At 36.6% G+C, this 27378-nt stretch overlaps 1 protein-coding gene across 3 annotated transcripts in view; it reads left to right on the plus strand.

Moving 5' to 3' along the window:
* LOC136881711 (uncharacterized) overlaps window positions 1-27378 on the plus strand; it is a 169084-nt gene that overhangs the window by 87780 nt on the left and 53926 nt on the right. For 2 of the 3 annotated variants that reach the window (XM_067154186.2, XM_068225091.1), the window contains exons 5-6: window positions 16157-16282; window positions 20347-20711. In XM_067154186.2, the coding sequence (XP_067010287.2) occupies window positions 16157-16282; window positions 20347-20711 (491 nt within the window). The remainder of the gene's footprint in view (window positions 1-16156; window positions 16283-20346; window positions 20712-27378) is intronic. The other variant, XM_068225092.1, reaches the window with a different exon arrangement.

Here is a 27378-nt window from a genome sequence, read left to right on the forward strand (position 1 = left end):
TTCTATCCACTTCATTCTTTAATCGCCTGTATTCTTTTCTGCCCTGTTCATTTCTAGCATTCTTGTATTTTCGTTGTTCATCAATCAGGTCTAGTATCTCCTGAGTTATCCACTGATTCTTAGTTGATCTTTTCTTCCTTCCTAACATTTCTTCAGCAGCCCTACTGACTTCATTTTTCATGACTCTCCACTCTTCCTCTATAGTGCTTCCTTCAGCCTTTTCATTTAGTCCTTGTGCAACATGTTCCTTGAAACAATCCCTCACACTCTTTTCTTTCAACTTGTCTAGATCCCATCTTTTGGCATTCTTTCCTTTCTTCAATTTCTTCAACTTCAGATGGCATTTCATGACCAACAAGTTGTGGTCAGAGTCCACGTCTGCTCCTGGGAAAGTTTTGCAATCCAACACCTGGTTTCTGAATCTCTGCCTAATCATAATGAAGTCTATTTGATACCTTCCAGTGTCTCCAGGTCTCGTCCACGTATACAGCCGTCGTTTGTGGTGTTTGAACCAAGTATTGGCGAGGACTAAATTATGGTCAGTGCAGAATTCAACCAGCCGACTTCCTCTTTCGTTCCTTTGTCCCAATCCAAATTCTCCTACTGTGCTACCTTCTCTTCCTTGGCCTACCACTGCGTTCCAGTCTCCCATCACAATTAGATTCTCGTCACCTTTGACATATTGTATTAAATCTTCTTTGACATATTGTATTAAATCTTCTATCTCCTCATATATTCTTTCAATTTCTTCATCATCCGCTGAACTAGTAGGCATATAGACCTGCACTATTGTGGTGGGCATTGGTTTGGTGTCTATCTTGGCGACAATAATTCTTTCACTATGCTGGTCGTAGTAGCTTATCCGCTGCCCTATTTTCTTATTCATTATTAAACCAACTCCTGCATTACCCCTGTTTGATTTCGTGTTGATAATTCGGTAGTCGCCTGACCAAAAATCCTATTCTTCCTGCCAACGTACTTCACTTATACCAACTACATCTAACTTTAACCTATCCATCTTCCTTTTCAGATTCTCTAACCTACCACAACGATTCAAACTTCTAACATTCCACGCTCCGACTCGTAGAATGTCAATCCATCTTCCTGATGATCGCCCCCTCTCGTGTAGTCCCCACCCGGAGATCCGAATGAGGGACTAGTTTACCTCCGGAATATTTTACCCGGGAGGAAGACATCATCAGTACATCATTCATACAGAGAGAGCTGCATGTCCTCGGGAGGTGGTTACGGCTGTAGTTTCCCGTTGCTTTCAGCCGTGTAGCAGTATCAACACAGCTAAGCCATGTTGAGTATTATTACAAGGCCATATCAGTCAATCATCTAGACTGCCGCCCTTGCAACTACCGAAAGGCTGCTACCCCCCTTTCGATGAACCATTCGTTAGTCTGGTCTCTCAACAGATACCCATCCGACATGGTTGCACCTGCGGCTCGGCTATCTGCATCATTGGGACACGCAAGCCTCCCCACCGCGGCAAGGTCACATGGTTCGCAGAGGAGGAAGAAAGTCTATTAAGCAATTTTTAAATGATATGCACATCAAAACTCGCTCCTGGATGAGTAGACTCTAAATATGAAGTTTGGTCAAGATATAATCAATAGTGTAAGAGAAAATTGAAAAGAAAGTAACCCTCTTCTAGTCTTCCTATAAATCCCCTATCTATTCAATGATTTTTAAATGACATGCATATGAAACCTGCTCCTGAATAAGTAGACTCTAAATATGAAGTTTGGTCAAGATATATTCAATAGTTTATGAGAAAATTTAAAACAACTCTTCTGGTCTTCCTATAAACCCCCAATCTGTTAAGAGATTTTTAAATGATATGCATATCAAAATTCACTCCTGGATGAGTAGACTCTAAATATGAAGTTTGGTCGAGATATAATCAATGGTGTAAGAGAAAGTTGAAAAAAAACCTCTTCTAGTCTTCCTATAAACCCAAGTCTCTTCAGTGATTTTTAAATTATATGAATATCAAAACCTGCGTCAGGATGAGTTGACTCTAAATATGAAGTCTGGTCAAGATATATTTAGTAGTGTAAGAGAAAATTGAAGAAAACTTTTCTGGTCTTCCTACAAACTCCAGTCTGTTCAGTGATTTTTAAATGATATGCATATTGAAACCTGCTCCTGGATAAGTAAACTCTAAATATGAAGTTTGGTTGAGATATATTCAATAGAGTAAGAGAAAATTAAGAACAACTTTTCTGGTCTTCCTATTAACCCACAGTCTATTCAGTGATTTTTAAGTATTTAAACCTGCTCGTGGATGAGTAAACTCTAAATATGAAGTTTGGTTGAGATCTATTGAGCCGTTTATCCATGATGGTGGAACAAACCAACAGACAAACAAACATGAAAGCTAAAAACTACTGATACGATCTTGAATTGCCCTGAAATGGATAAATATTTCAAAATGTGGTGAAATGAAATAAATTACAGACAACGGACCCCCAAGAATTTTATTTATAAAATCATCATCATCCTAAACTATCTCATCCCACAGCAGGTGTCTTACCTGGTGGTAGAATTGTGTTGCCTTGTTGATTCGATTGTTCACCTCATGTTTTGCTATGTTGTCATTTGATAGAACGCTACCCAAGTATTTGAAAACTGGAACGCTCTCCAGTTGGGCTTCATTTAACATGATTATTGGTTCTGCTCCTTCCCCATACACTTTCATCACCACCATCTTGGTCGTACTGATGTTTAACCCAAATTTCTTAAACTCCTCATTCCAGCTTTGCATTCTCTTTCCCAATTCCTCGTCTGAGTCACTCCAGATCGCAACATCATCTGCAAATGTGAAGGCTTTGATATCTCCATGTTCTTTTCTTTTAATAGATTTCATTACTACATCCATCCCAATAATAAATAGAAGTGGTGACAATGAGCTGCCCTGCTGCATTCCTCTCTTTGTTTCAAACCAGTGCGACAAACCACGTCCTACTTGAATACAACTTCTATTCCCACTATACAACATTTTCACTTTGTCTATGAGGCTGTCTCACACTTGAAGTTCTTTCATACATTGCCAAATTCTTTCTCTTGGTACACTGTCGTAGGCTTTCTCAATGTCCAAAAATATTAGAAATAAAGGCTTGTTCTTCTCCCAGTATTTTTCCATTAGCATCCTAATTGCAAGTACAAGGTCTGTGGTTGACCTTCCTGGTCTAAAACCATACTGCTCTTCTTCCAAAATTGGTTCAATAATATCTCTGATTCTGGTCTCTTATTTTTTCCAATATTTTCAAGACATGAGACAGTAGTGTAATACCACAATAATTAGTACATTTTCGTCGGCTTCCTTTCTTGAACAGAGGTACTACAATGATGCCCATCTTCCAGTCCTCAGGAATAGTATTTTTTTATAAAATAGTTATGCAATATTAAAAAAAAAAAGAAATATTTGTGCTTAATGCCTTAGTAGATAAAATTTGGCATAAGTGAAAGCTCCCATAAATAGGAGTGAGTAAAGTCAGATAATAATTTTAAATAACATTTTCATTTATATTTTTGTGTTGTTTCATTGTTATAAAATAGAACATACAGTATTCTGACACATGATGTATGTATGTATACCCCTTAATCTCAATTCTTGATATGGGGTTTGGGATGAGATGAATTTAAACAACATGCTTTTTAAGGCCAGATGCCCCTCCTGATGCCAGCCTCAGTTGAGGAGCTAATGAAGGTGAAATGAATGATGGTGAAAGAAATTGGGTATGGAGGTGGAAGGAATCAACTGTGGCCTGTTTTTTGCAAGCTGCTTTACGTCACACCGACACCACAGATAGGTCTTATGGCGACGATGGAATAGGAAAGGGCTAGGAGTGGGAAGGAAGAGTCTATGGCCTTAATTAAGATACAGCCCCAGCATTTGCCTGGTGTGAAAATTGGAAACCATGGAAAACTATCTTCAGGGCTGCCGACAGTGGGGTTCGAACTGTGTCCTATGTTTAGGAACTGTCCTGGCATTTACCTGGAAGTGAACGTGGGAAATCAATCAATCAATCAATCAATCAATCAATCAATCAATCAATCAATCATGAATGAATGAATGAATGAATGAATGAATGAATGAATGAATGAATGAATGAATGAATGAATGAATGATCTGCATTTAGGGCTGTCACCCAGGTGGCAGATTCCCTATCAATTGTTTACCTAGCTTTTTCTTAAATATTTTCAAAGAACTTGGAAATTTATCAAACATTTCCTTTATTCCTTGTCCTATAAATGAATATTTGTCCCAATTTGTCCTCTTGAATTCCAACTTTATCTTCATATTATGATCTTTCCTACTTTTAAAAGCTCCACTCAAGCTTATTTGTCTACTTATGTCATTCCATGCCACCTCTCCACTGACAGCTGGAAACATATCACTAGACAGCGGAAGTTTAGGCTCTAAAAGGTAATGTTTTAGGCGCCTAAAAAAGGCTCCATAACTGCTATATTTAGGCACTAAAATGAATAATAGGCAGATATAAGTAACAAACAGATATCAACGAAACATTAAAACTCTGTCCTCAGGAAATTCAAGGAGCCACTGTCGAATTAATGGTACTTAAAATTATTTTATTTTTGGCATTACGTTTTCTTCAAGTGAACACGTTGAGCTCTAAAGACCAACAGTACATACGTACCAGATGTGCAGCTGTTGTTCTAGTGAAAGGTGAAATTCCAAGATTTGAGAAGGTTATATTTATAAAGGTAAAGAGATTGGAATGTTCAGATTGTGTCACTAATTGCTGGGCTTTCCAAATCTGGGAAGGAGTAAGGGGTTGCTATCTCTCCTTGCAGGTTTTATACAAGCTTGTAGGAATCATAGTTGACCTTTAAGTTACATGCTCTTTAAAAATAATGGCACAGTAGACCATTATTATGAATGAAGCCTCCGTGGCTCAGGCGGCAGCGCACCGGCCTCTCACCACTGGATACAGTGGTTCAAATCCCAGTCATTCCATGTGAGATTTTTGCTGGACAAAGCGGAGGCAGGACAGATTTTTCTCCGGGTACTCCGGTTTTTCCTGTCATCTTTCATTCCAGCAACACTCTCCACTATCATTTCATTTCATCTGTCAGTCGTTAATCATTGCTCCAGAGGAGTGCGACAGGCCTCGGCAGCCGGCATAATTCATGTCCTCGCCGCAAGTTGGGGGCTCCATTCATCCCATCCCTGACCCGGTCATTGACTGGAAAACAGGCTGTAGGTTTTTCAGTCCATTATTATGAATAGTGTAAAATATCAAAATGAAAACAGAAATTCAATTCTAACAAAGGAAAAACTAATCAACTGGAAAATTGGCACTAAAAGTAGACTTAGAATGGAAAATACGTGCTAATGTCAAAATAGGCATTTTTAGGCATTTTAAAACTGCTTTAAATAGATCAAAACGTTTATGAAACATGTCATTTTAAAAGGTGACACATGTATATGTTAAGGAATAAATAGACATTTGCCTAAAATCCGCTGTCTACATATCACATAGTTGAGCATATCATCCCCTTACCCCTAAGTCTTCCCAGCCCAAAGTTTTCAGCTTCTCGTAACACTACTCCTTTATCGCAAATCATTTTCAGTACAGCTGATGGTGGGGATCAGACCCACACGTCTCCTGAATCTTATATAAATGATACGAGTAAAGAACCAGAATCAGAGATAAAGTTCTTTGTGGGCAATGTTATACTGCACAGAGTAATAATAAGTTACAGAATTATGAATGACTGCAAAAAAAAAGAACTCAACAATGTTATGAGCCAGAGAGTGTTAACACTTGCAACCACTCTGCTCGTTATAATGTATTCTACACATAATGATTTCATGAAAACTGTTTAAGATCTTGTTACTACACGATACATGTACTTGATAACATAAGAACAGAGGTTTATTAGTTTTCACTTCAATACAGGTGACTTAAAATGAAAATGTATCTCTCTAAAGGAAAAAGTGAGATTTATTTGAAAAGTGAAGGATAATCCACAAAAATCAAAAGCAGATCGCTATTGTATCACTATTGACCTATCCAAGGCTTCTGAAAGGGTAGATCATTGGAGATTACCAACAAAAGTGAAGGCAACTGGACTAGACAAAAGAATGGCTGAATGGGTGGCTACAATTTATGAAAAATTGTACTCAGAGAATTAGAGTAGGTGAAACATTATCTGATCCTGTAATTATTAAGAGGAGAATTCCAGAGATAAGGTTCTTTGTGGGCAATGTTATACTGCATAGAGTAATAATAAATTACAGAATTGTGAATGGCTGCAAAAAAGACCTCAACAATGTTATGAGATGGACAGCAGACAATGGTATGATGGTAAACAGGGTGAAAACTCAGATTGTGAGTTTCACTAAGAGAGGTTAAGTTCTCTCTGTATTATTCACTGTGATGAAGCATTGAAAGTACCTCATGGGGATCACTGTAAGTACTTACCTGTAGATGTTAATGTAAGAAGAGATCTTTATTGGGGTAATCACATAAATGGGATTGTAAATAAAGGTGGCTCAGACAGTTGAGGCGTTGGCCTTCTGATCCCAACTTGGCAGGTTCGACCCTGGCTTAGTACGGTAGTATTCAAAGGTGCTCAAATACGTCAGCCTCGTGTCGATAGATTTACTGGCACATTAAATAACTCCTGCAGGACTAAATTCTGGCACCTTGGCATCTCTGAAAATGGTAAAAGTAGTTAGTGGGACATAAAAACCAATAATTTTACGGATCTCTTCATATGATTATGAGGATATTTAGGGGTTGTAGTAAGTATGTAAAGGACAGGGCATATACATCTTTGGTAAGACCACAATTAGAGTATGGTTCCAGTGTATGGGATGCTCACCAGGACTACTTGATTTGAGAACTGGAAAACATCTAAAGAAAAGCATCAGGACTTGTTCTGGGTGATTTTCAACAAAAGAGCGATCATTTAAGAAAAGGCTAGGAAAACAACAGATAGGGAATCTGCCACCTGGGCGACTGCCCTAAATGCAGATCAGTAGTGATTGATTGATTGATTGATTGATTGATTGATTGATTGATTGATTGATTGATTGATTGATTGATTGATTGATTGATTGATTGATTGATTGATTGATTGATTGATTGATTGATTGATTGATTGATTGATTGATTGATTGATTGATTGATTGATTGATTGATTGATTGATTGAAGAGCAGTGCTACAAAAATGTTGCAAACTTTGGGTTGGGGAGACTTGGGAGTAAGGAGACTAAGTGGTATGTTCTGAGCTGTTGGTTGAGAGGTGGTGTGGAATGACATTAGCAGGCAAATATGGTTGAGTGGTGATTTTAAAGCTGGCCCCACGTTGTAGGGGTAGTCTGCCTGCCTCTTACCCGGAGGCCCTGAGTTTGATTTCCAGCCAGGTCAGGGACTTTTACCTGCATCTGAGGGCTGGTTCGAGGTCCACTCAGCCTACGTGATTGCTAGGGACCGGATGTAAAAAATGCATATGCGCATATGTAAATGCATATTTTGAATGTTAGTGCATATTTTGAGCGTTAGTGCATGTACAGACATATTTTTCTTTTATGTCTGATTGATTATCTAAGATTTCTGAACAAAATGCAAAATCTAATGAACTCTGTATGTTGTACATCCCTTGGCAACATGAGAAGCCTTCCCTGATCATGAGAAAAGCTTTCAGTGTTGCAATACAATCAGGTAGACAGATAATGATGCTTTTCACAACATTTATTTCCTTCTTTCTGACATTCTTTTCTCCTTCTCCTTACAGTAGTCTCCCGAGGTTTGCTTAAAAAAGTGCGTCCATCTGTTAACTTGCTCTTCGTCTACTGCAGTGTTTCACCAGATTAAACTGTAAATTTGCCTAAAGATTTTGCTAGAAGAATGTTCCGAGCAGTCAGTGCTAGTGTTCAAGTATTACACACGTCTGTCGACATACAACGATCATTATTTAAGCTTATACATTAATTCTGGCCGGCAACAGAAATTTATTGACTCCTGAAAACATTGAAAAAACTGTTGAAACCTACTGACATGCAACATTTTGCAAGGAATTAAACATCTTTATCAATTTAACACTTAGTTAAAATTAAATAATGTGCCTGGTAAGTATATTTTATTTTAATTTTTAGTGCATATTTTCATGCATATTTACAACATTTTTAGTGCATATGTGCATGCATATTTCCGGAGTTTTCAGTGCATAAGAATCTGGGCCCTAGTGATTAGAATTGAGGAGCTATCTGGTGGTGAGATAGTGGCCCCGGTCTAGAAAGCCAAGAATAACGGCCAAGAGGATTCAACGTGCTGACCACACGACACCTCGTAATCTGTAGGCCTTCGGGCTGAGTAGCGGTCGCTTGGTAGGCCATGCCCCTTCAGGGCTGTTACGCCATGGTGTTTAGTTTTGGTGATTTTAAAAGAAGGAAAGTTCACAGTATCACAATAAATAAATTCAATATGACAAATTAGGTAAAATATTCATTTATATGAAGAGCAGTTAGAGATTGGAATAATTTGCCAAGGGAGATAAGTTATTTGATAAATTTCAAACTTCCTTGAAATGATATAAGAAAAGACAGATAAACAAATGATAATTTTCCACCTGGGTGTCTGCACTAAATACAAATCAGTGGTGACCAATCGATTGAAATGGTATAGCGACTGGTTTTGTTTCTTGTGCATTTTTTTTAAAGCCTATTTATAAATAGTGTTTTCATATACTGTTTTCTGAATTAAGTACTGTTAAAGAAATTTTTCAGTGAAAATGTATCAGAGTGAAAGAAGAAAGGCTCATTATCCTGCCAGAGTTGTGAAGGTACATTTAAAATCTTTAGTAAAGTAACATTTTTTAATGATTTCACTTTTCACAAAGAGGAATTTTTTTATAAACACAAATTTATTGTGTACGTAGTTCTGAGTTATAAGAAGTTCTAATTGTTCCCCTTGAATTACCAGTAAACCAGTTCCTACTGTAATGTACACTTTACATCATAAGTCACTATTCCGCTGTAAAATTTCAGTTCTAGAAGAGCAGAGAAGAGTCAACTTCCAGACCACACCACAAACTAGACCTCAAATACTGTAATTGCATACATACATACATACATACATACATACATACATACATACATACATACATACATACATACATACATACATACATACATACATACATACATACAGGCAATTTGGGTCATGGGCGCCCATGCCCGGGGGCAAGGTGGGGATGCGGCTCCCCCACTAGCTCCTAGGGAAAGGAAAAATCTAATATAGTCAGGTGTTTTTCTTTCAAGAAAATGATTTTATAATCAGTATTATATAGAAGTGGTAGGGGATACCGTGTGTAGTATTCTACTGTGGAATACAAGTCACCATTCATCTTCCAAAATATTAAAAACACTACATACCCCCAGGTCTATCCCCCCCCCCCCCCTGTAAACTATCCTATGGGCGCCCTTGATTTGGGTGAAATACATACATAGTATATACATTATAATGCATCTATTTTCAAAACCGGACAAATCCAACACAAGAGTTTTGAAGTTCACAGGTCCAGTTTTAAAACAGGGGAAGTTTAAACTACTGAATTTTCCAATAAATGATCATTTTATTTAGCTAAATGATCGCACATTCAGTGTTGTAAAATATGATGGCATATGTCTATGCAACACTTTTCCATGTTTTCTCAAAAATTGGATAGATGTGCATTTATTGTTAAGCCTATTTATAAATAGTGTTTTCATATACCGTATTGTTTTCCGAATTAAGTAAGTACTGTTAAAGAAATTTTATCAGTGATAATGTATCGGAGTGAAAAAATAAAGGCTCATTATACTGTCAGATTTGTGAACTATATGTGAAGGTGGAATCAGAGTCCTTGAATCTATATCAGATTTGCACCAAATTAAAGTAACACAATCTGGTGTACTAGGTACTAGTGAATTGCTCAGATGGCAGAGTTTGCAGCAGATGGTAAGTTCGCAGCAGCTCATAATCTGGTGTACTAACCTCTTATGTAGCACAATGCAATGACGGTACACTATAGGAAGAATTATTAACGGAAATACGCGCAAAATGTCGTTCACTGCGGCTAACCGATTATGAAACTAGATACGTCTTACTTACTTACTTACTTACTTACTTACTTACTTATGTACATACATACAAAGATATATAAACTGTACTATCCAATACCCTGGCACAATTTGGCAGTGCTATTCAATATGAAATATGAAAACCAGACTGAACTGCTCTGAACTTCTGATGGTATCTGAAGGTGGTCATATATGCCAGCCTTATGTTGACAGATTTATTGGCACATAAATGTACTTCAGTGGTACAAAATTCTGGCTTCTCAACAATTTTTTTGTTGCCAGTGGTTTAACATTGCACTATTGCATCAAAGGTTTTGGTGACTCAAGGATAGGAAAAGGCTAGGAGTGGGAAGGTAGCGCCCATGGCCATAATTAAGGTACAGTCTGGCTCAACATTTTTGAAAACTGTAAAAGTAGTTACTGGTTAGTAAAAACAAATTCATGAATATATATGAAAATATGAAAACCTGACATTTCATGTGTAGCAATACGATAGCCATAAGGAGTTGCTATGACCTGGAATTGAAGTAAATTTCAGTTCGCAGTAGTCTTTCCATTATATGTGAAGGTGGAATCAGAGTCCTTGAATCTGTATCAAATTTGCCCCAAATTAAAGTAACATAATCTGGTGTGTTGGGTACTAGGGATGCCATGGTGTCTATCCAACTTATATAGTAGCAGTGATTGGGGTGAGTGGGGCAGAGGGGGGGCATGAGACGAGTGGAGAAAACATTACATTTGTATTCCATTTTAGCTGGCTGAAACTAGGAATTAAAAAAAAAGCGATTTGTACAAGCCCTGTTGTCTTTTCAGCTAATACTTTCCTTTTTTTAAATTATTAACAATATTAAAAGCATTTAAGCTCTTTAGCCTTTTTCAATCATGAAATTAGCAGCATTTCGCCCCAGTGTAGTAGTGGGCTCATCAGTTCCAAGATGCTGGCAGCTAGTGCACCATTGAGACACCACTGCAAGCCTCTTATTGTAGAACAATGCAGTGATGGTGCACTAGAGGAAGCATTATTAACGGAAATACACACAAAATATTGTTCATTCTGGTTAACTGATTTGTATAGCGCCACAGCAAGTAGTGGAGATTTTGTATGTGTTGTGAGGAAGGGTAGCAAGGTCATGGACACCGAGGTATGATTCACCCACTTGCTGCGCCCATTCATCAGTCTGGCAGTCTCTTTAGTGTCTGTCAGTTTCTTAGTGTGTAGTCAAATACTAAATGATTTTGAATTGTGTATTCACACCGTACTTCTATTTAATTTGTACAACCCTGTTGTCTTTTCAGCTAATACTTGCCTTTATTTTTTAAAATTATTAACAAAATTATTAAAAGCATTTAAGCTTATTATATTACTATGAAAAGGAGAGTCTGACATTTCATGTTCAGCAATGTGATAGCCATAAGGAGTTCCTATGACCTGGAACTGAAGTAAATTTCAGTTCACAGTAGTCCTTCCATTATATGTAAAGGTGGAATCAGAATCCTTGAATCTGTATCAAATTTGTACCAAATTAATGTAATCTGGTGTACTAGGTACTAGGACCGGGCGAGTTGGCCGTGCGCGTAGAGGCATGCGGCTGTGAGCTTGCATCCGGGAGATAGTAGGTTCCAATCCCACTATCGGCAGCCCTGAAAATGGTTTCCCATTTTCACACCAGGCAAATGCTGGGGCTGTACCTTAATTAAGGCCACGGCTGCTTCCTTCCAACTCCTAGGCCTTTCCTATCCCATCGTCGCCATAAGACCTATCTGTGTCGGTGCGACGTAAAGCCCCTAGCAAAAAAAAGGTACTAGGGATACCATGGTGTCTATCTAAGTTTTAGTTCAACGACAAACAACAAACTGTCCTCACTTGCTTTATTGATTTGAAAAAGCTTTTGAGAACCTTAAACATGATATCCTTATACAGCAGTGGCGAGTGGAGAAAATATTACATTTGTATTCCATTTTAGCCAGCTGAAACTGTTGTCTGTTGTCTGAAACTGTAGCGGCCATGGCCATAATTAAGGTACAGCCTGGCTCAACATTTTTGAAAACTGTGAAAGTAGTTACTGGTTGGAAAAAATAAATACATGAATATTATTTCATATGAAAATATGAAAGTCTGACATTTCATTTGCAGTAATGTGATAGCCATAAGGAGATGTTAATTAACCTAATCAATATATTATTTCTAATTTTAGAATGTTGTGATCTTCACATTGAATTTTTTTATTTTGAGGATCAATACTCAAAATAAAATACGGTATCCTAACATGACCTGTTTTTTAACTGTGTACACATAAGATAGACTGAATCATTTTGACTCTTGTTTTAGTGTTACCAAGTATATCATGAGTATTTTTATAATAATTATACTAGCAAGATACCCGTGCTTTGCTACGGTATTATACTGAAATTTATAATTGAATGCTTATTGTTTTAGATATATAATCCGCCGAAATTCGCGATCTGACTCGTTTTCTGCGAGAATCCTCCAAAATTCCCGATCTGACTCGTTTTCTATTATTTTACAGCACGTTTCCTCCCATTTTTCAATATTCCTTTCCAACAATCGATTTCGTACTTCCCGGGCTAGGCTCAGGCATTCCTCCTGGTCAGTTGGGTCCGTAAATCTTTGCCATCTTTTCCGTTAATCATTTTTAATATGGATAAAATCCTTCAGGAGATCCGGCGTGGTGTCATATTGTGTGATTTGGCGGCACTGAACCCGCGGCCGGACTGCATTCTTAGTCATTACCCGTCCAGGAGCCGTTGCCAGCGCGGTCCGCACATTTGACGACGGTCCGGAACATTATTATTATTATTATTATTATTATTATTATTATTATTATTATTATTATTATTATTATTATTATTATTATTATTATTATGTGTTGCTGGAATGGCTGATGACAGGGAAAACCGGAGTATCCGGAGAAAAACCTATCCCGCCTCCGTTTTGTCCAGCACGAATGTCACATGGAGTGACCGGGATTTGAACCACGGAACCCAGCTTTGAGAGGCCGGAGCGGTGCCACCTGAGCAACGGAGGATCCTTATAAGTAAATTAATAACAGTAAAATCAATTGGTCTCACCTCCTTCTACACCCCACCGCCGTTAAGTTTATTTACCGCCACCCCCCACCCCCCCAAAAGAATTAAAAGAAGGCTTGTTTCTTTATGTTTAAGGGAGATTCCAAACACCAATGTTCACGTCTATTACCTTCAGTTTTGAGATATAAGTATCCCCATAAAAGTAATTTACTTTTTTCACTTCATTTCACACTACTCCCCCCCCCCCCCCTAAGTGAACTTTCCCGAAAAAAAAAACTTGTTTCTTTAATAGTAAAGGATCTTCTAAATACCAATTATCACGCTCTAACTTCTTCAGTTTTTGATTTATGTGTCCTCATGAAAGGAATTCAACTCCTTTACACTCCCGCCCTCCAAGATGGTTTCCCGCCCAAAACGCGTTTTTCTTTGTTTTTAAAGGAGATCCAATTACGAATTTTCACATCTGTAATAACTTTAGTTTTTATTAGATGTATGTATTCTCATACAATTAAGCCAATTAATTTTTCAATTCTTTCACACACACCCCCCCCCCCCCGCTTCATTGGATTTTTAGAGAATACGTGTATTTTTACTTTTAAAGCAGATTGAAAATATCAAATTTCACGTCTGTAAAATCTGCATTTTTGATATATCAGTAGTCTAATTAAAAGAATTCAACACCATTTTCAGTCACTTTTACCCCCCCCCCCCCGCCACCCAGGTGATATTTCCGAAAACTAAAAATACACGTTTCTTTATGTTTAATAGAGATAAAAAAATACCATTTTTCACTTCTTTAACATGTTAAGTTTTTTAGATATACTGTAAAAATTCTCATTTCAAAATTTCACCCCTTTTAAGTTCCCCTTAAGTGGAGTTTCCAAAAACAAATCACCTATGTTTCTTTACATTTACAGGAGATTCCAAACACCCACGTTTTACGTCTGTAACATTTTACGATTCCAAGATATTCTGTAGATATAGTGTTTCAAAAAATTCACCCCAATTTGTCACTCCTGTTTAACCGCCATTAATTGGATTTTCCAAAAACTAAAAAATACGTGTTTCTTTATTTTTAAAGGAGATCCCATATACAAATTTTCAGTTCTGTAATATCTTTCATTTCTGAGATATTTGTATCCTCATTAAAGGCATTCAACCCATTTTTCCCTCTTTTACACCCCTCCTATTGGGATTTACAGGAAACAAAAAAATATGTGTTCCTTTATTTTTAGAGGAGATTCTAACTACCAAGTTTTACATCTGTAAATTTTAAAGTTTTAAGATGTAGCCACACTCATTTTTAAAAATTCACCCCCCCTTTTCACCCCCAATATTTGGATTTTCCAAAAACGAAAAAATACCTGTTTCCTTACTTTTAAAGTAGATCCCAAATACCAATTTTCAAGTCTGTAATATCTTCAGGTTCTGAAATATAAGTAGACTCATGAAAAGCATTCGACCCCTTCTTCAACCTTTTCTTCCCTTTTTATTAGGATTTTCCGAAAATAAAATATACATGTTTCTTTATTTTTAAAGGAGATTCTAAATACCAATTTTCACATCTATAACCTTTAAAAGTTTTCAGATATAGATACACTCATTTTAAAATATTACCCCCTTTTCACCCCCTCCCTTAATTGGATTTTCCAGAAACAAAAAATACGTGTTTCTTTATTTTTAAAGGAGATCCCAAACACCGATTTTCAGGTCTGTAATATATTCAGTTTCTGAGATATAAGTAGCCTCATTAAAGGCATTCAACCCTTTTTCCACCCCTTTTCACTCCTATTGCGATTTTCCGAAAACAAAAAAATATGTGTTTCTTTATTTTTAATGAAGATTCTAAATACCAATTTTTACATCTGCAAACTTTAAAAGTTTGGAGATATAGATTCACTCATTTTGAAAATTCACCCCCTTTTCACCCTCCCATTAATTGGATTTTCCAAAAATAAAAAAAATACGTGTTTCTTTATTTTTAAAAGAGATCAAAAGTACCAATTTTCAGGTCTGTAATATCTTCAGTTTCTGAGATAAAAGTACCGGTATCCTGATTGAAGGCATTCAACCCATTTTTCCCCATTTTCACCCTTTTAACCCCTCTTATTGGGGTTTTCAGAAAACAAAAAAATACGTGTATCCTTATTTTAAAAGAAGATTCTAAATACCAACTTTTACATCTGTAAACTTTTAAAGTTTTGAGATATAGATACACTCTTTTTAAAATTTCACCCCCCTTTTCGACGGAATATCAAAAAATCCTCTCTTAGCGAGCACCTACATCTTAATATGAATATATCCCCAAAATTTCATTTCTTTATGTCCAGTAGTTTTGGCTCGGCGATGATGAATCAGTCAGTCAGTCAGTCAGTCAGGACAAGTTATTTTATATATATAGATTTAGGCTGAAGATGTCTCTCATGGAAGAGATGAAACTTGTTCCTTTTTAAAATAAAATAAGAAGGAATAATATTGTACAGTATTGTAAAGGTGGAGTTATCCAGTCATTAAGACCTTCTATCTTGTTGAGGTTAATAATACAGATTAATTATAAAATTTATTTCTTGTGGTAGCCAAAAGTATTTGCAAGCAGTCCAAGGGTGTACAAACAAGAGGAATAAAGTATATAAATATGGTTTTATTTGAAAAAAATTGCCATTCTCACACTTATATCCCATGTTCATTTATATCCCATTTTTATCTAGTTTACAAAAAAAATAAAATGTGTTTTACATGTCATAACAGAAGAAAAGTACAAGCATTTTGCATAATATTGCCAATGTAAAAGCTATCACTCTTAACTACAATATAGTACTTTTCAGCATTTTTACAAATGGAAGACTGACATAGCGATTCTCATATATCTGAGGCTTTCTTCAAATAAATACATAAGTAAAAAAATAAATACATAAATAGTTTTCTTTTTTTTTTTTTTTTCAAACTAATGCTGGCAAAGAGAACTGAGTAGAAGTTATTTTAAATTTAGCATGACTGTTTCAGCTGAGTGTGTTTGGTGGTTCTGCCTGGGAATGGTGTGAAGAGCGTGGGCAGTTCTACTTACACCAATTTGATGACGAGCAACCAGACCTCAATTATAGGAATCCTCTTGTTGTTGAAGAAATGAAGGTAATGTTACAGTATAAACATATTATTTAAAATTTACTGTGTTTCTTTCTTTCTTCTGTCTATTTTATTATATAAGAAAATGTATATAGAAAGATCAGAACTTGAAAACGAACACATAAAGACACAATGTTGAAGATGTTTCTTCTCTTTTCCTGTCTTGGTCCAACATTTGTTTATCCTAAACTCCACTCACATAGAGAAAAGATCAACCAAGATGTTGTTGCCCTCCTGATGAAGCTGAGAGCAAATACAAACTCATTAGGGGCTGGGAAGGAATAGATGTTGAATAACTGGGATCGATGAGGATTTATTTGAAGATATGGAGATTTTTTGCTCCTTTCTGTTTTCATATTAACCCTTGTCTCCTCTTTTTGTTGCTTCCTCTTCTCCCTCTGATCTGTCATTGCATTTATCCTATTATGTGTTCTTTTTCAAGTTACTGTCTTCTTTTATACCTAAAATGTTTTATTTTTTTGGTCATCATCAACTGTCACAATCATTGGTACATAAAAACGTTAAACATCTGTATCTGTCTAAAAACCTGAACCCTAGATAAAATAAACACACACAAAAACACTTGAAGAAACCCACTCCAGATAAGTCTGTGTAGTGATTTTGACAGTGATGATCAGATCAACAGTCATAATTGCAAACTATAACAGTCTTAATTTAACATCAATGCATTTTTATGTGTGTTTATTTTATCTAGGGTTCATATTTTTAGACATATTCAGGTGTTTAATGATTTTATGTAACAATGATTATTATGGCTGATGATGACCAAAAAGGTTGAAACTAGTACCAAAATGAAAAATGAGGATATAACTGATACTAAGACATAGTTCTATTGATATGTGTTTGTACTGGATAGGTGGACCACTTCAAACCATATCATACATAATTGGTGTCAATATGGATCAAAAATTAAACTTATAGCATATGACTATCATAGTTTGAACATTGTAAATAGCAACAGTTGTCTGCTCCATTCCACAGCTTAGTTACAAGGCTATGATGTTCTTATGTTTGTTTCTTTTACAGTACACTGATTGCATTGCAACTTCCTTGTGAGAGTTCAAGAAGTAGGGCATGGTGGAAGATGATATTTAGCAATGCTGAAAAAAGCCAACATGTATGTGGAGATTGCAGGAAAATGTTGCTTGTTCCTGTGCTTTGTATGCAGAATGATATCCCAATAGACATCACCCATCTCAATAATTATTTGTAAACCTCTTCAACCAATTACATGGAACTGGAAGTGTAACTCTTAGAAAACGTAACAGAAACAAATGAGTGACAGAAGAAGAGGATGAAATTAATGTTCTAAAAGCTGTTGCTGTAGATCTGCACATTAATTCCCGTGAGATAGGGGTACGAGTCAAGCGAGTGTACTATGCGTTCTCCACTGTCATAAGTTCCATCTGCTTCATGTCTTTGTCCATCAAAAGCTGCGTGGAAAAAGTTTTGAGAATCGTGTTAACTTTTGTACATGGGCATTAAGACAAGGTGCACCAGATTTAGCATATATCTTGTTTAGTGATGAAGCAATATTTGCAAATAATGGCCAAGTAAACCAAAACATGCACTATTGGTCCATAAACAATCCATATTGGTTTCATCAAATGGAAGGTCAGCATCCATGGAGTGGCGTGGAATAGTGAACCATCAGCTCATACTCCCTTATTTTTCATAGAAGGAACACTAGATTCTCAAATGTATCTCAACCTCCCAACAAACCAACTTCCACAGAAGTTATAAGACATTCTACTGTAGACTAGGAGGAACATGTGATATCAGCATGATAGCTGTCCAGTGATCTTGTGCATGATGTACTATAGCTTGTCTTCACCTATTGTTTACAAATCATTGGATTGACCAAAGGGGACCTGTACCTTGGCTGACCCATTACTAGATTTGACCCCTTTAGAGATTTTCTCTGGGGAAAACTAAAAGACACTGTTTAGTGTTTACTATACCAGATGATATGAAACAACTATTAATGCTGCCTGCAAGTAAATTTCTCATGAAATCCTATAACATGTGCATCAGTATTTACGTGGCATACTGGAAGCTTGTATTGATGCTGGTGGCAATCATTTTGTACACAATTTTCAAAGGCCAATTCTCTTTCTTCTTTAGGATCCAAAGAAATTCTTATTCACTTTATTCTTAAGTTAGTAGTGCTGACACAGATAGCAGACAACTGCTGCTATTTATGATTTTGAAACTATGATAGCTCTTAAACTGCTTGTACTAGAAACCTAAAAATAAAAAAAGAAGAGGGGAACCAATGACATTCCAATTTAATTTTGTTAACATCAACATCCATTCCAAAAAATGTAACTTTAAAAAATACACATTTTAACAAAAATTAAAATCTGTGTATAGGCTACAAATATGAGTTCTTGATTACACTTCACAGCACATCAATAGCACCTTCCATTTCAGAAATACCTGGGGTACAAGTTTTAGGTGATTCACTCTGTATTACAGTGCAATTTACGTTATTTTCACGGTTGCTCTTTACTTCCTGTTTTATTGTCTTCCTAGGCCATTTCTTGCTTGCTTACCATGATATTCTACAACATTACCCACTGTGGTATCACTCCAGTTCAAATGCCATGTGCCGTATTGTGAACAAACTTGCTGTCAAGTCATTTTCATAATTAATGGAAGTTAATGCAACTAAATTCTTCAGTATGATTCATTCTTTGGGGTAGGTATCATTCCACACTAAGGGATTAAAAAAAAAAAAAAATTAAATATAAATTCTACATAACTTCCATTTTTTCCCATTGCCAAACCTTCAGTTTTTAAATATCCATTGGAAGCTACCACCTGAATCTATTGGAAGCTTTGAACAGTTTATGAAAGGTAAAATATGTTTTCTGTTTGAAAAAGACACCTGCTCCATTATTTTTCATATTCTAATTGCTCAAGCTCCTTTTGTAAATACAAATTGAATACTATAAATTAGAAAGGGTCGCTTCCTTCCAACTCCTAGGCCTTTGCTCTCCCATCATCGCCATAAGACCTACCTGTGTCGCTGCGACGTAAAGCCACTAGAAATTTTTTTTTGGTCATAATCTTATCCTTGGCTTTAATAATATGAAAGTGACAGAGGTGTGAGCAATGCTAGTAATACCATTACTTATGCAGGCAGTCCAGGCTATGAATGGTATGAAAATATTGCTCATAGGGTTGGTTGGTGCATGCAATTCAGTGGGCTTGGCAAACTGATATGTAATAGCAATGTCAGGCTCAGTGAGGAAAGCAATGGGAAACTACCTCACTCCTCATTTCCCTAGCAGGCCTCTTCAGTGATGCCTAGGTTATCTATGACAGCTGTTGGTGGGGCTGTGGAGGATCAAATCAGCCTTCGGGCTGAATATTAGCAAGTTACTTTTAAATAGAAATGTTAAATCACATGGCATCTGAATTGGAGTGATGCCATAGTTGGGTTGGGTAATGTTGTAGAATGTCATAGCAAGTAGGTAACTTTATCCACCTGGGGAAACTTCAGCCATTCTGTTTCTAAGTCACTTATTCTCAGCTGCCATCTAGAAATTAGAAGCAGCTTTCATTTTAAATAATGCAATAAGAAGACAATATTCAAGTTTTATGTTTTCAACAGTAAGTTCTTCTGGTTCAGATAGTTAGCTGTGAGAATTAAATTTAATTATGAACATGTATATACTATCGTCTGTATTGTTATAAAACAAACAGTTAATTTAAAGCAACAGGGACTGTTTTTCATCTTGTATTATGTCTTGGCTTAGTAAATTCAGTTACACTGTTATTTTCATATCAGTTCTTCTAAAATACCTTGAGTACTGGTCAAACTTACCCTGTTTACAGCATATTTCAGTACCGTACAATGAAATACTTTAAACTGTTCAACTCAAGTACTTAAAAAGTTGGACTAATTAAAAGAATAGGAATAGAACATACAACTTGACTAATTCTCTAATTAATGAATATAATGATTGCTGAAATTAGTCAGTAAGGGATTAAAGAAGATGATTTCTATATTTTTATGATAGCTTTTTTTTATCTTCCTATAGGATATATTGCGTTTCTGGTTGGACAAAGGTGTGGATGGCTTCCGAGCTGATGCAGTAGCACATTTATTTGAAGATGAAGATTTTGAAGATGAACCTCGAGCTAAACATGATGATGATGATGATGATGATGATGATGATGACAACAATGATGATAAAGATGACAAAAATGGGAAAGATGATGATGATGACAATGATAGTAAAAATGGCAAGGATGATGATGATGATGATGACAACAATGGCATTCAACCAACTGATTACCTATACCTAGAACACATCCACACACAAGATGAACCAGAAAATTATAAAATGGTTGAAGAATGGAGGCAAGTGCTTGATGAATACAAAGCCAAGGATGGCCACACAAGGTAAGAAGTATTCCTAGCAAATGCTTACAGACGTTTTAGGTATTCTTACACATAGTATAAATTGCACACATACAGTAGCATGTAAATTAATTTAAATACAGACATTTCTAAGACTATTTTTAACTAATATTGGCAGAATATTCCCACTAAATACTGTTCCTGCTTTCAAGATAATTGCTTTGTGGATGTATGGCAGCAGTATTGTTCAGATTACTGGACATTATTGGATGTTCTTTATAATGTAGTAATTAGTTAAATGTATCCAGGCAAGGTTGTATAATATGTTTTCAGTATTTTGTCATGTCACTGCAGTGCAAGCTGATCGTGGATACCACCATGCAGAAATGACTGGAAATTGTGACATTAGCTGAATAATAATAATAATAATAATCGTATGGCCTCAGCTACCGTTTGCATACATTTCGATTTGATGCCATCTGGCTGTCTGCTTGTCAATTTCGACGTTCCGGTTTACTCTGTCTGCCATCTAGCGGACCTAGAGTAAACCGGATCTCTCTTGGGCGTCTATGGCTGAGATTTAATTAATTTTGTCGGGTAAATACCAAATGTATCACCAGAGATCTTTTACATGCCGACATCGTACGACATGGAGTGTCGATTGGACTTTTTTCCGCCCTTCAAAAACCCGCTAACTTGGGATCCGGAGGCCGACACTCTACCACGGATCCACAGAGGCAGCTGAATGTACCTCTATGACACAAAGACAAATTTCTTCACAATGTGATGTTGGTTTGGCTATGATAAATTAATTTTGAAACGATACCGAGAAACAGAGTCCTCTTTTATCGCTAAAGGAATGAAACTGTGGTCAGAAGAAGACCGTTTAAACATCAGGAAGAGTAAAATAAATTACATGCTCTCAGCTGTTGACTTAAACTGAGATTTATATCAGAATGTGCAAAATGTTCACATTATAACAGTTCACTGCAGACTGTTGGAGGCAGGAAGAAGAGCATGCAGACCGGCAAGGAAGCAACTTCTGATGGACGCTGCATGCAAAAAGTTATTGATATGGGCTAAACTACTTAAATACTGGACAGTGGAATATGGGAAGGAAGTCATGTTTTCAGATGAAAGCCATTTCGAACTTTGTGGTCAGCGATTCCTTATGTTTGTAAAGAAACATCAGAGAAAATGTCACTGATGCATATACAACAAGCATCTAAACATCCTTAAAAAGTGATGCTCTAGGGATGCTTCCTCTAATAGGGACCAGGATCTATAGTTCCCATTAAGGATACAGTATGATGAACTGTGACCAGTACATAGAAATACTTCGAAGGAGGGTAGTGCCTGAATTGAAAAAAACTCTCTCCAGGTAGTGAAAGTGTTTTCTTCAATAAGATCTTTCACAATGTCACACATCCAAATCAGCCAACAAATTCTTTGAAGACAAAAACATTGAAGTGCTCCTTTATTTTGGCAATTCACCTGATAACAATCCCATTGAAAATATATGGGCGATTTGTAGGAAGAAAATGAAAAAACTGAATAGATCAATGAAAGGGAGCATGAAATTCTTGCTTATCAAGGTGTGGTTTAACAATGAAGAGAACAAGAATATTTGTGATAAATTTCTATAAACCATGCCAAAAACCCATTGATTATGTTTTGAAGAACAAAGGAGGTCACATGAAATATTGAAGTATGACTTTCTGTAATTACAGAACTGATTTTCAGTAGTTTTTATGACTTCTGTTATGAGAACACATTTCTGTGTATTGTTCAGATTAATTTTCACCCTACTGTATTTATGGTCAAAGAAGAAAAAAGAAATGGATTCTTCATCATTTATCACAAATGACCCATAAGGTATTGCATTTTAGTTCTAGGATTGCTCTTCACACAATATACTGTACATTTGTTATGGCATCTAAAAAGTTTAGTCATAAATCAATAAGTTTGTAACGTTGTTATGATTCCCATGGCTCCTCAACAAAACAAATCATAACAAAATGAAATCAAACCAAAGGGTTTGTTCTTATCTTGAAGTAGATCTGGAGGATACTGTCTTATAAAAAATTTTTAGTTATCTTTCAAATTCTTAGGTTCAAACCTAAACAAATATTGTTGCAAATTATTTGCAAAATGCAGAGCTAAATGCAAAACCTTGAATACTGGTACTTAGAAGAAGTAATTCATTTTTCATTTTTAATTTTCTCCCTTACATACCCTATTACTAGAGACAGTCAAAATTCATGACTAGCGAGAAACCTAAAAATCAAGAATAAACATAGTTTAAAACATGGTTCACATAAAAAATATCATGGAATTACACATTTCAGTTCGTGAAACACTCACAAAAAATTGCAAAAGTCCTATGACTCACAAATTTAGCATATTTTCTGTTGTTATTCATGAAAAGACACAAGCCAGAGCTCATTGATTTTGAGACAAGTTCCAAGCCAATTGTTGGGGAATGTTACCCTAAACTGAAGAACTTTAGGAAACGACTAGCAGTGGTTTTGGAGGGTGATGTGCTAAATCAGAACTTACGTGAGTAAGAGAGGGCTATCATTGAAATGAAGGGTGCTGCAAGGCAAATGGAGGTAAAAAGTAGACAAATTAATGCAGAGAGATCCTGCTCATAAACTTCTTCAGCCAGTACAAGAACTGTTTTAAAAACAGAATTTGTTGAGCAGTGGTGCAACTGAAAGCAGTTTGAAGTGTCTCTTTGATCAGACACCAACTTTAAAGAATCTATCACCTGATGTAGCAGTACATAAATACAGTGAACTGAAGGACAGAGTTAAAAACACTCCTGGACTTTCAGTTCGAGAAAGTTTGCTGTTGTTGCATGAAGATTACCGTGATTTTGTGGACGGAGCACTCCAAGCTGTATGGTTCCAGTTTCTAATATTGACTGTGAACTTGTTTTACAGTTCTCATGTATGTTATCAAATAAAAGAACAAACACTTCAATGATAAACATAGAACTGTTGTCTGCGTACAATTTTGAACATTAAATAATGTTAAGTATCTTAGAATTGTTGTCAACGTAAAACTTTGAATATATAACTTTAAAATTTCAGGTTTATTCAAGAAATTTTTGTTTTCACTCAAGAATCTTTATCCTTTTAAACCAATAATTTTAGCTCCTCTTATTCAAGAATTTTGACTGTCTCTACCTATTGGTAATAATGGTATACAGTGAGAATATGGAGAATCACCAGCAACTATATGAATAGCCTTCGTTACCAATTTTAGAACTTTTACTAGGATTAAACATAATGACTGGTCAATGTGGTAAGAGGGAGCTATAGAAAGAAAAGACAAGCACGAACATAAAAACACAAAAGAATGAGACAAACTCCAAATTTTCAAATAGGTAGATTCTTTCATCAACCCCAAGCTCTTATACATCCGTTTCTTCCCATCTCCAGTGAGGTTGTTTCTGCTTCCCAGCTTCATCTGGAGAATGGGTATCAATTTTTATCGAAAAAATGCTATTTGTTCAGGGCATCGACCCATCTGGATCTTTTGCCGCTACTGGCACCATATTGTATGAACCTGCGTGTAATTGGAATGGCGGTAGTGTGGAATGTTGTGTGTGAGGAAAGGAAGATTAAGGACATCACAAACACCCAGTCCCCAGGCCAGGGATATTAATCATTACAATTAAAAAACCCTGACTCGGCTGGGAATCAAACCTGGGGCTGCTGGCTGACAGGTGGACGCGTTGGCCCCTACACCGCGGGACTGGACACGGGTATCAATACTCACTACAGGGCCATCTTGACAGATCTTCAGTCTTGATGTTGGAAATGTAGGATAAAGCTGGATAAAGACAAGAAAAGCAAAAGAGAAGAATACAAAGATAAATACAGGTAGTAAGAGACTAAATCTGTGGCCACTGCATTAGGCGGGTGAGGAAAACTGCGCTGTTGTCAGATATGGGAATGGTGAAGCGACATATGGTCGAGAGTTGCTTACCTCTGAGCATCAATTGGCAACTCTGATCATGCAGTGCTGTCTGGTCGAAGGCTCTCCACTCCAGATCCACGAACAAACTCAGCTAGCGACATTTATACAGCCACTTTCCTGCCCATTTTCCAGGAAAACGAAAAGACCCATGGAAACATGTTTCGGGTAATAAATTTAAGTTGGACGATTTTCTACATTTTTCCCACAGACAACATTTTGTTGGCTAAAAGAAAAAAAAAAAAAAAAATTCAATAAATGATTTTACGGATTTAAATTTACTTGTTCAGGTTTTATCCTTAATATTATTTGAATTGGTTTATGTGAAAAATAGTTATACTGCTGAAATCAGCAGTCTTTCCTGAAGCTTGTAGTATAATTTGTTTTGCAACATTGTAGGAGGTGCCATCAGGAGCTTGGGAGATAACAAACTGCCTTGTGCTCCAAAATGATATGTTCAGTACTAGACATTTCTTCATCAGTTGTTACATAACCTTGGCAACAGCGTAATTTCTCGGACTCACCTAATTTGGTGGCCACGACAACAGAAACAATGAACGAACACACAAGGGGAAGAGGATCTTTCGCTTCTTGACAAATGACATAATGGGCTGGCCATAGGTCATGGTTCTTCCCCTAACAATAATGTAATATTCACCTTGAGCTTTGATACAGTATATATTACACAAAGTTTAAACTTCTTTCTATGGATAGCAGAAAAGAACAAGGAATTCAGGATCCCTTACAAGAAGTTTAAATTTCTTCCTACAGATGGAAAAAAAAAAAAAAAAAAAAAGAAAGGAAAAAGACAAGGAATTCGGAATCCATAGGTTTCAAATTATCCCCAGTAGATGGCACAAACTATAAGTTCATAACTATTTTGGCAAAACATAATTATCACTAGGCCAATGTTCATTTGTCAGGAATCAACAAAGTTTGAAAAACCATGGCTTATAGAGCATACTGATTTAAGCAGCTTTCATTATATCTCAATAGATGATGCACATGAGCACTTGCACCTTCAAATCCCACCGGACTAAGCTAGGATCAAACATGCCAAGTTGGGGTCAGAAGGCCATGTCTCAACCGTCTGCGGCACTCAGCCTGGCTGTAATGATTAAGGCAGTATTATTGGACCTTTATGTTTTCTAATATATAGGCCTACAGTATAAATTATATAGATTTTTATTGCACCTTGCTGCAAGGAAAGTGAATCGTGCAGAGGAGTTAAAAGGAACACATGTCAGTGAGGGAAGAAGGAGCAGCAGAGAGAGTAGATAAAGACAAACTTCCCTTTTCCTGTATTTATTGGACTTTTTTCTTATCCTCCCATTTCAAGACCAAAGTTCTTTTAAGAGTTTAACCTGATGAAGCTAATAAGCAGAAGCAAGCTTACCTGGGGCATAGAAGAAATGGGCTGATGAAGAGAGGACGAAGATAGCAGATATCTTAGAGTCAGAAGGCCAAATGGACTGTATCACTACTGGCCTATCCAGGGATTTTGAAAGGGTAAATAATGGAAAACTATGCCGGCCCCCTGGTGTAGGGGTAGCGTACCTGCCACTTACCCGGAGGCCCCGGGTTCGATTTCTGGCCAGGTCAGGGATTTTTACCTGGACCTGAGGGCTGGTTCGAGTTCCACTCAGCCTACGTGATTAGAATTGAGGAGCTATCTGACGATGAGATGGCGGCCACGGTCTAGAAAGCCAAGAATAACAGCCGAGAGGATTCGTCATGCTGACCACACGACACCTCATAATCTGCAGGCCTTCAGGCTGAGCAGTGGTTGCTTGGTAGGCCAAGGCCCTTTAAGGGCTGTAGTGCCATGGGGTTTGGAAATAATGGAAAACTACTGATGAAAATGAGGGCTATTGGATGTGACAAAAGAGTGACTCAATGGATGGCTAATTTCTAGAAAACAGAACTCAGAGAATTAGACTAGGTGAAGCATTAACTGATCCTGTAATGATGATGATGATGATGATGATTATTATTATTATTATTATTATTATTAAATATAATATAATATAATATAATATAATATAATATAATATAATAATGTTATTTGCTTAACGTTCCACTAACTACTTTTATGACTTTCGGAGAAGCCGAGGTGCCAGAATTTAGTCCCGAAGGAGTTCTTTTAGGTGCCAGTAAATCTACCGACATGAGGCTGGCATATTTGAGCACCTTCAAATACCACCGAACTAAGCAAGGATCGAACATGCCAAGTTGGGGTCAGAAGGCCATGTCTCAACCGTCTGCGCCACTCAGCCTGGATGTAATGATTAAGGCAGTATTATTGGACCTTTATGTTTTCTAATATATACAGTATAAATCATACAGATAAGGAAATGGAATCACAGATAATAATTTATGCGGATGATATTATGCGGCACAGAGTAGAGATATAGTAACATGATAATATGACCTGTTCCATCATAGTAAACTCTTCCAGAAATAGAGTATTATGTTCTACTGGAGACCCTGATATAGAAGTTACTGTCTCAATGAAACCAAGGGAGAGGAAGAAAGTTTCTGATTGGCTAACGGATGTTAGGCTCCACACGGAAGCATAACAGTTTGCTTTAAGCATTCACACCTGTGCAGGTGTGAGTGATAATTCTGTAAACATTTGGAGGCAGTATTGACATGCCTACTCTGTTTTTTGTTGGCTAGTTACAGATCAAATAAAAATACACAGCCTGTTTCCAGTAATTTGACT

The sequence above is a fragment of the Anabrus simplex genome, chromosome 1, assembly GCF_040414725.1.
Source record: "Anabrus simplex isolate iqAnaSimp1 chromosome 1, ASM4041472v1, whole genome shotgun sequence".
NCBI classification, from domain to species: domain Eukaryota; kingdom Metazoa; phylum Arthropoda; class Insecta; order Orthoptera; family Tettigoniidae; genus Anabrus; species Anabrus simplex.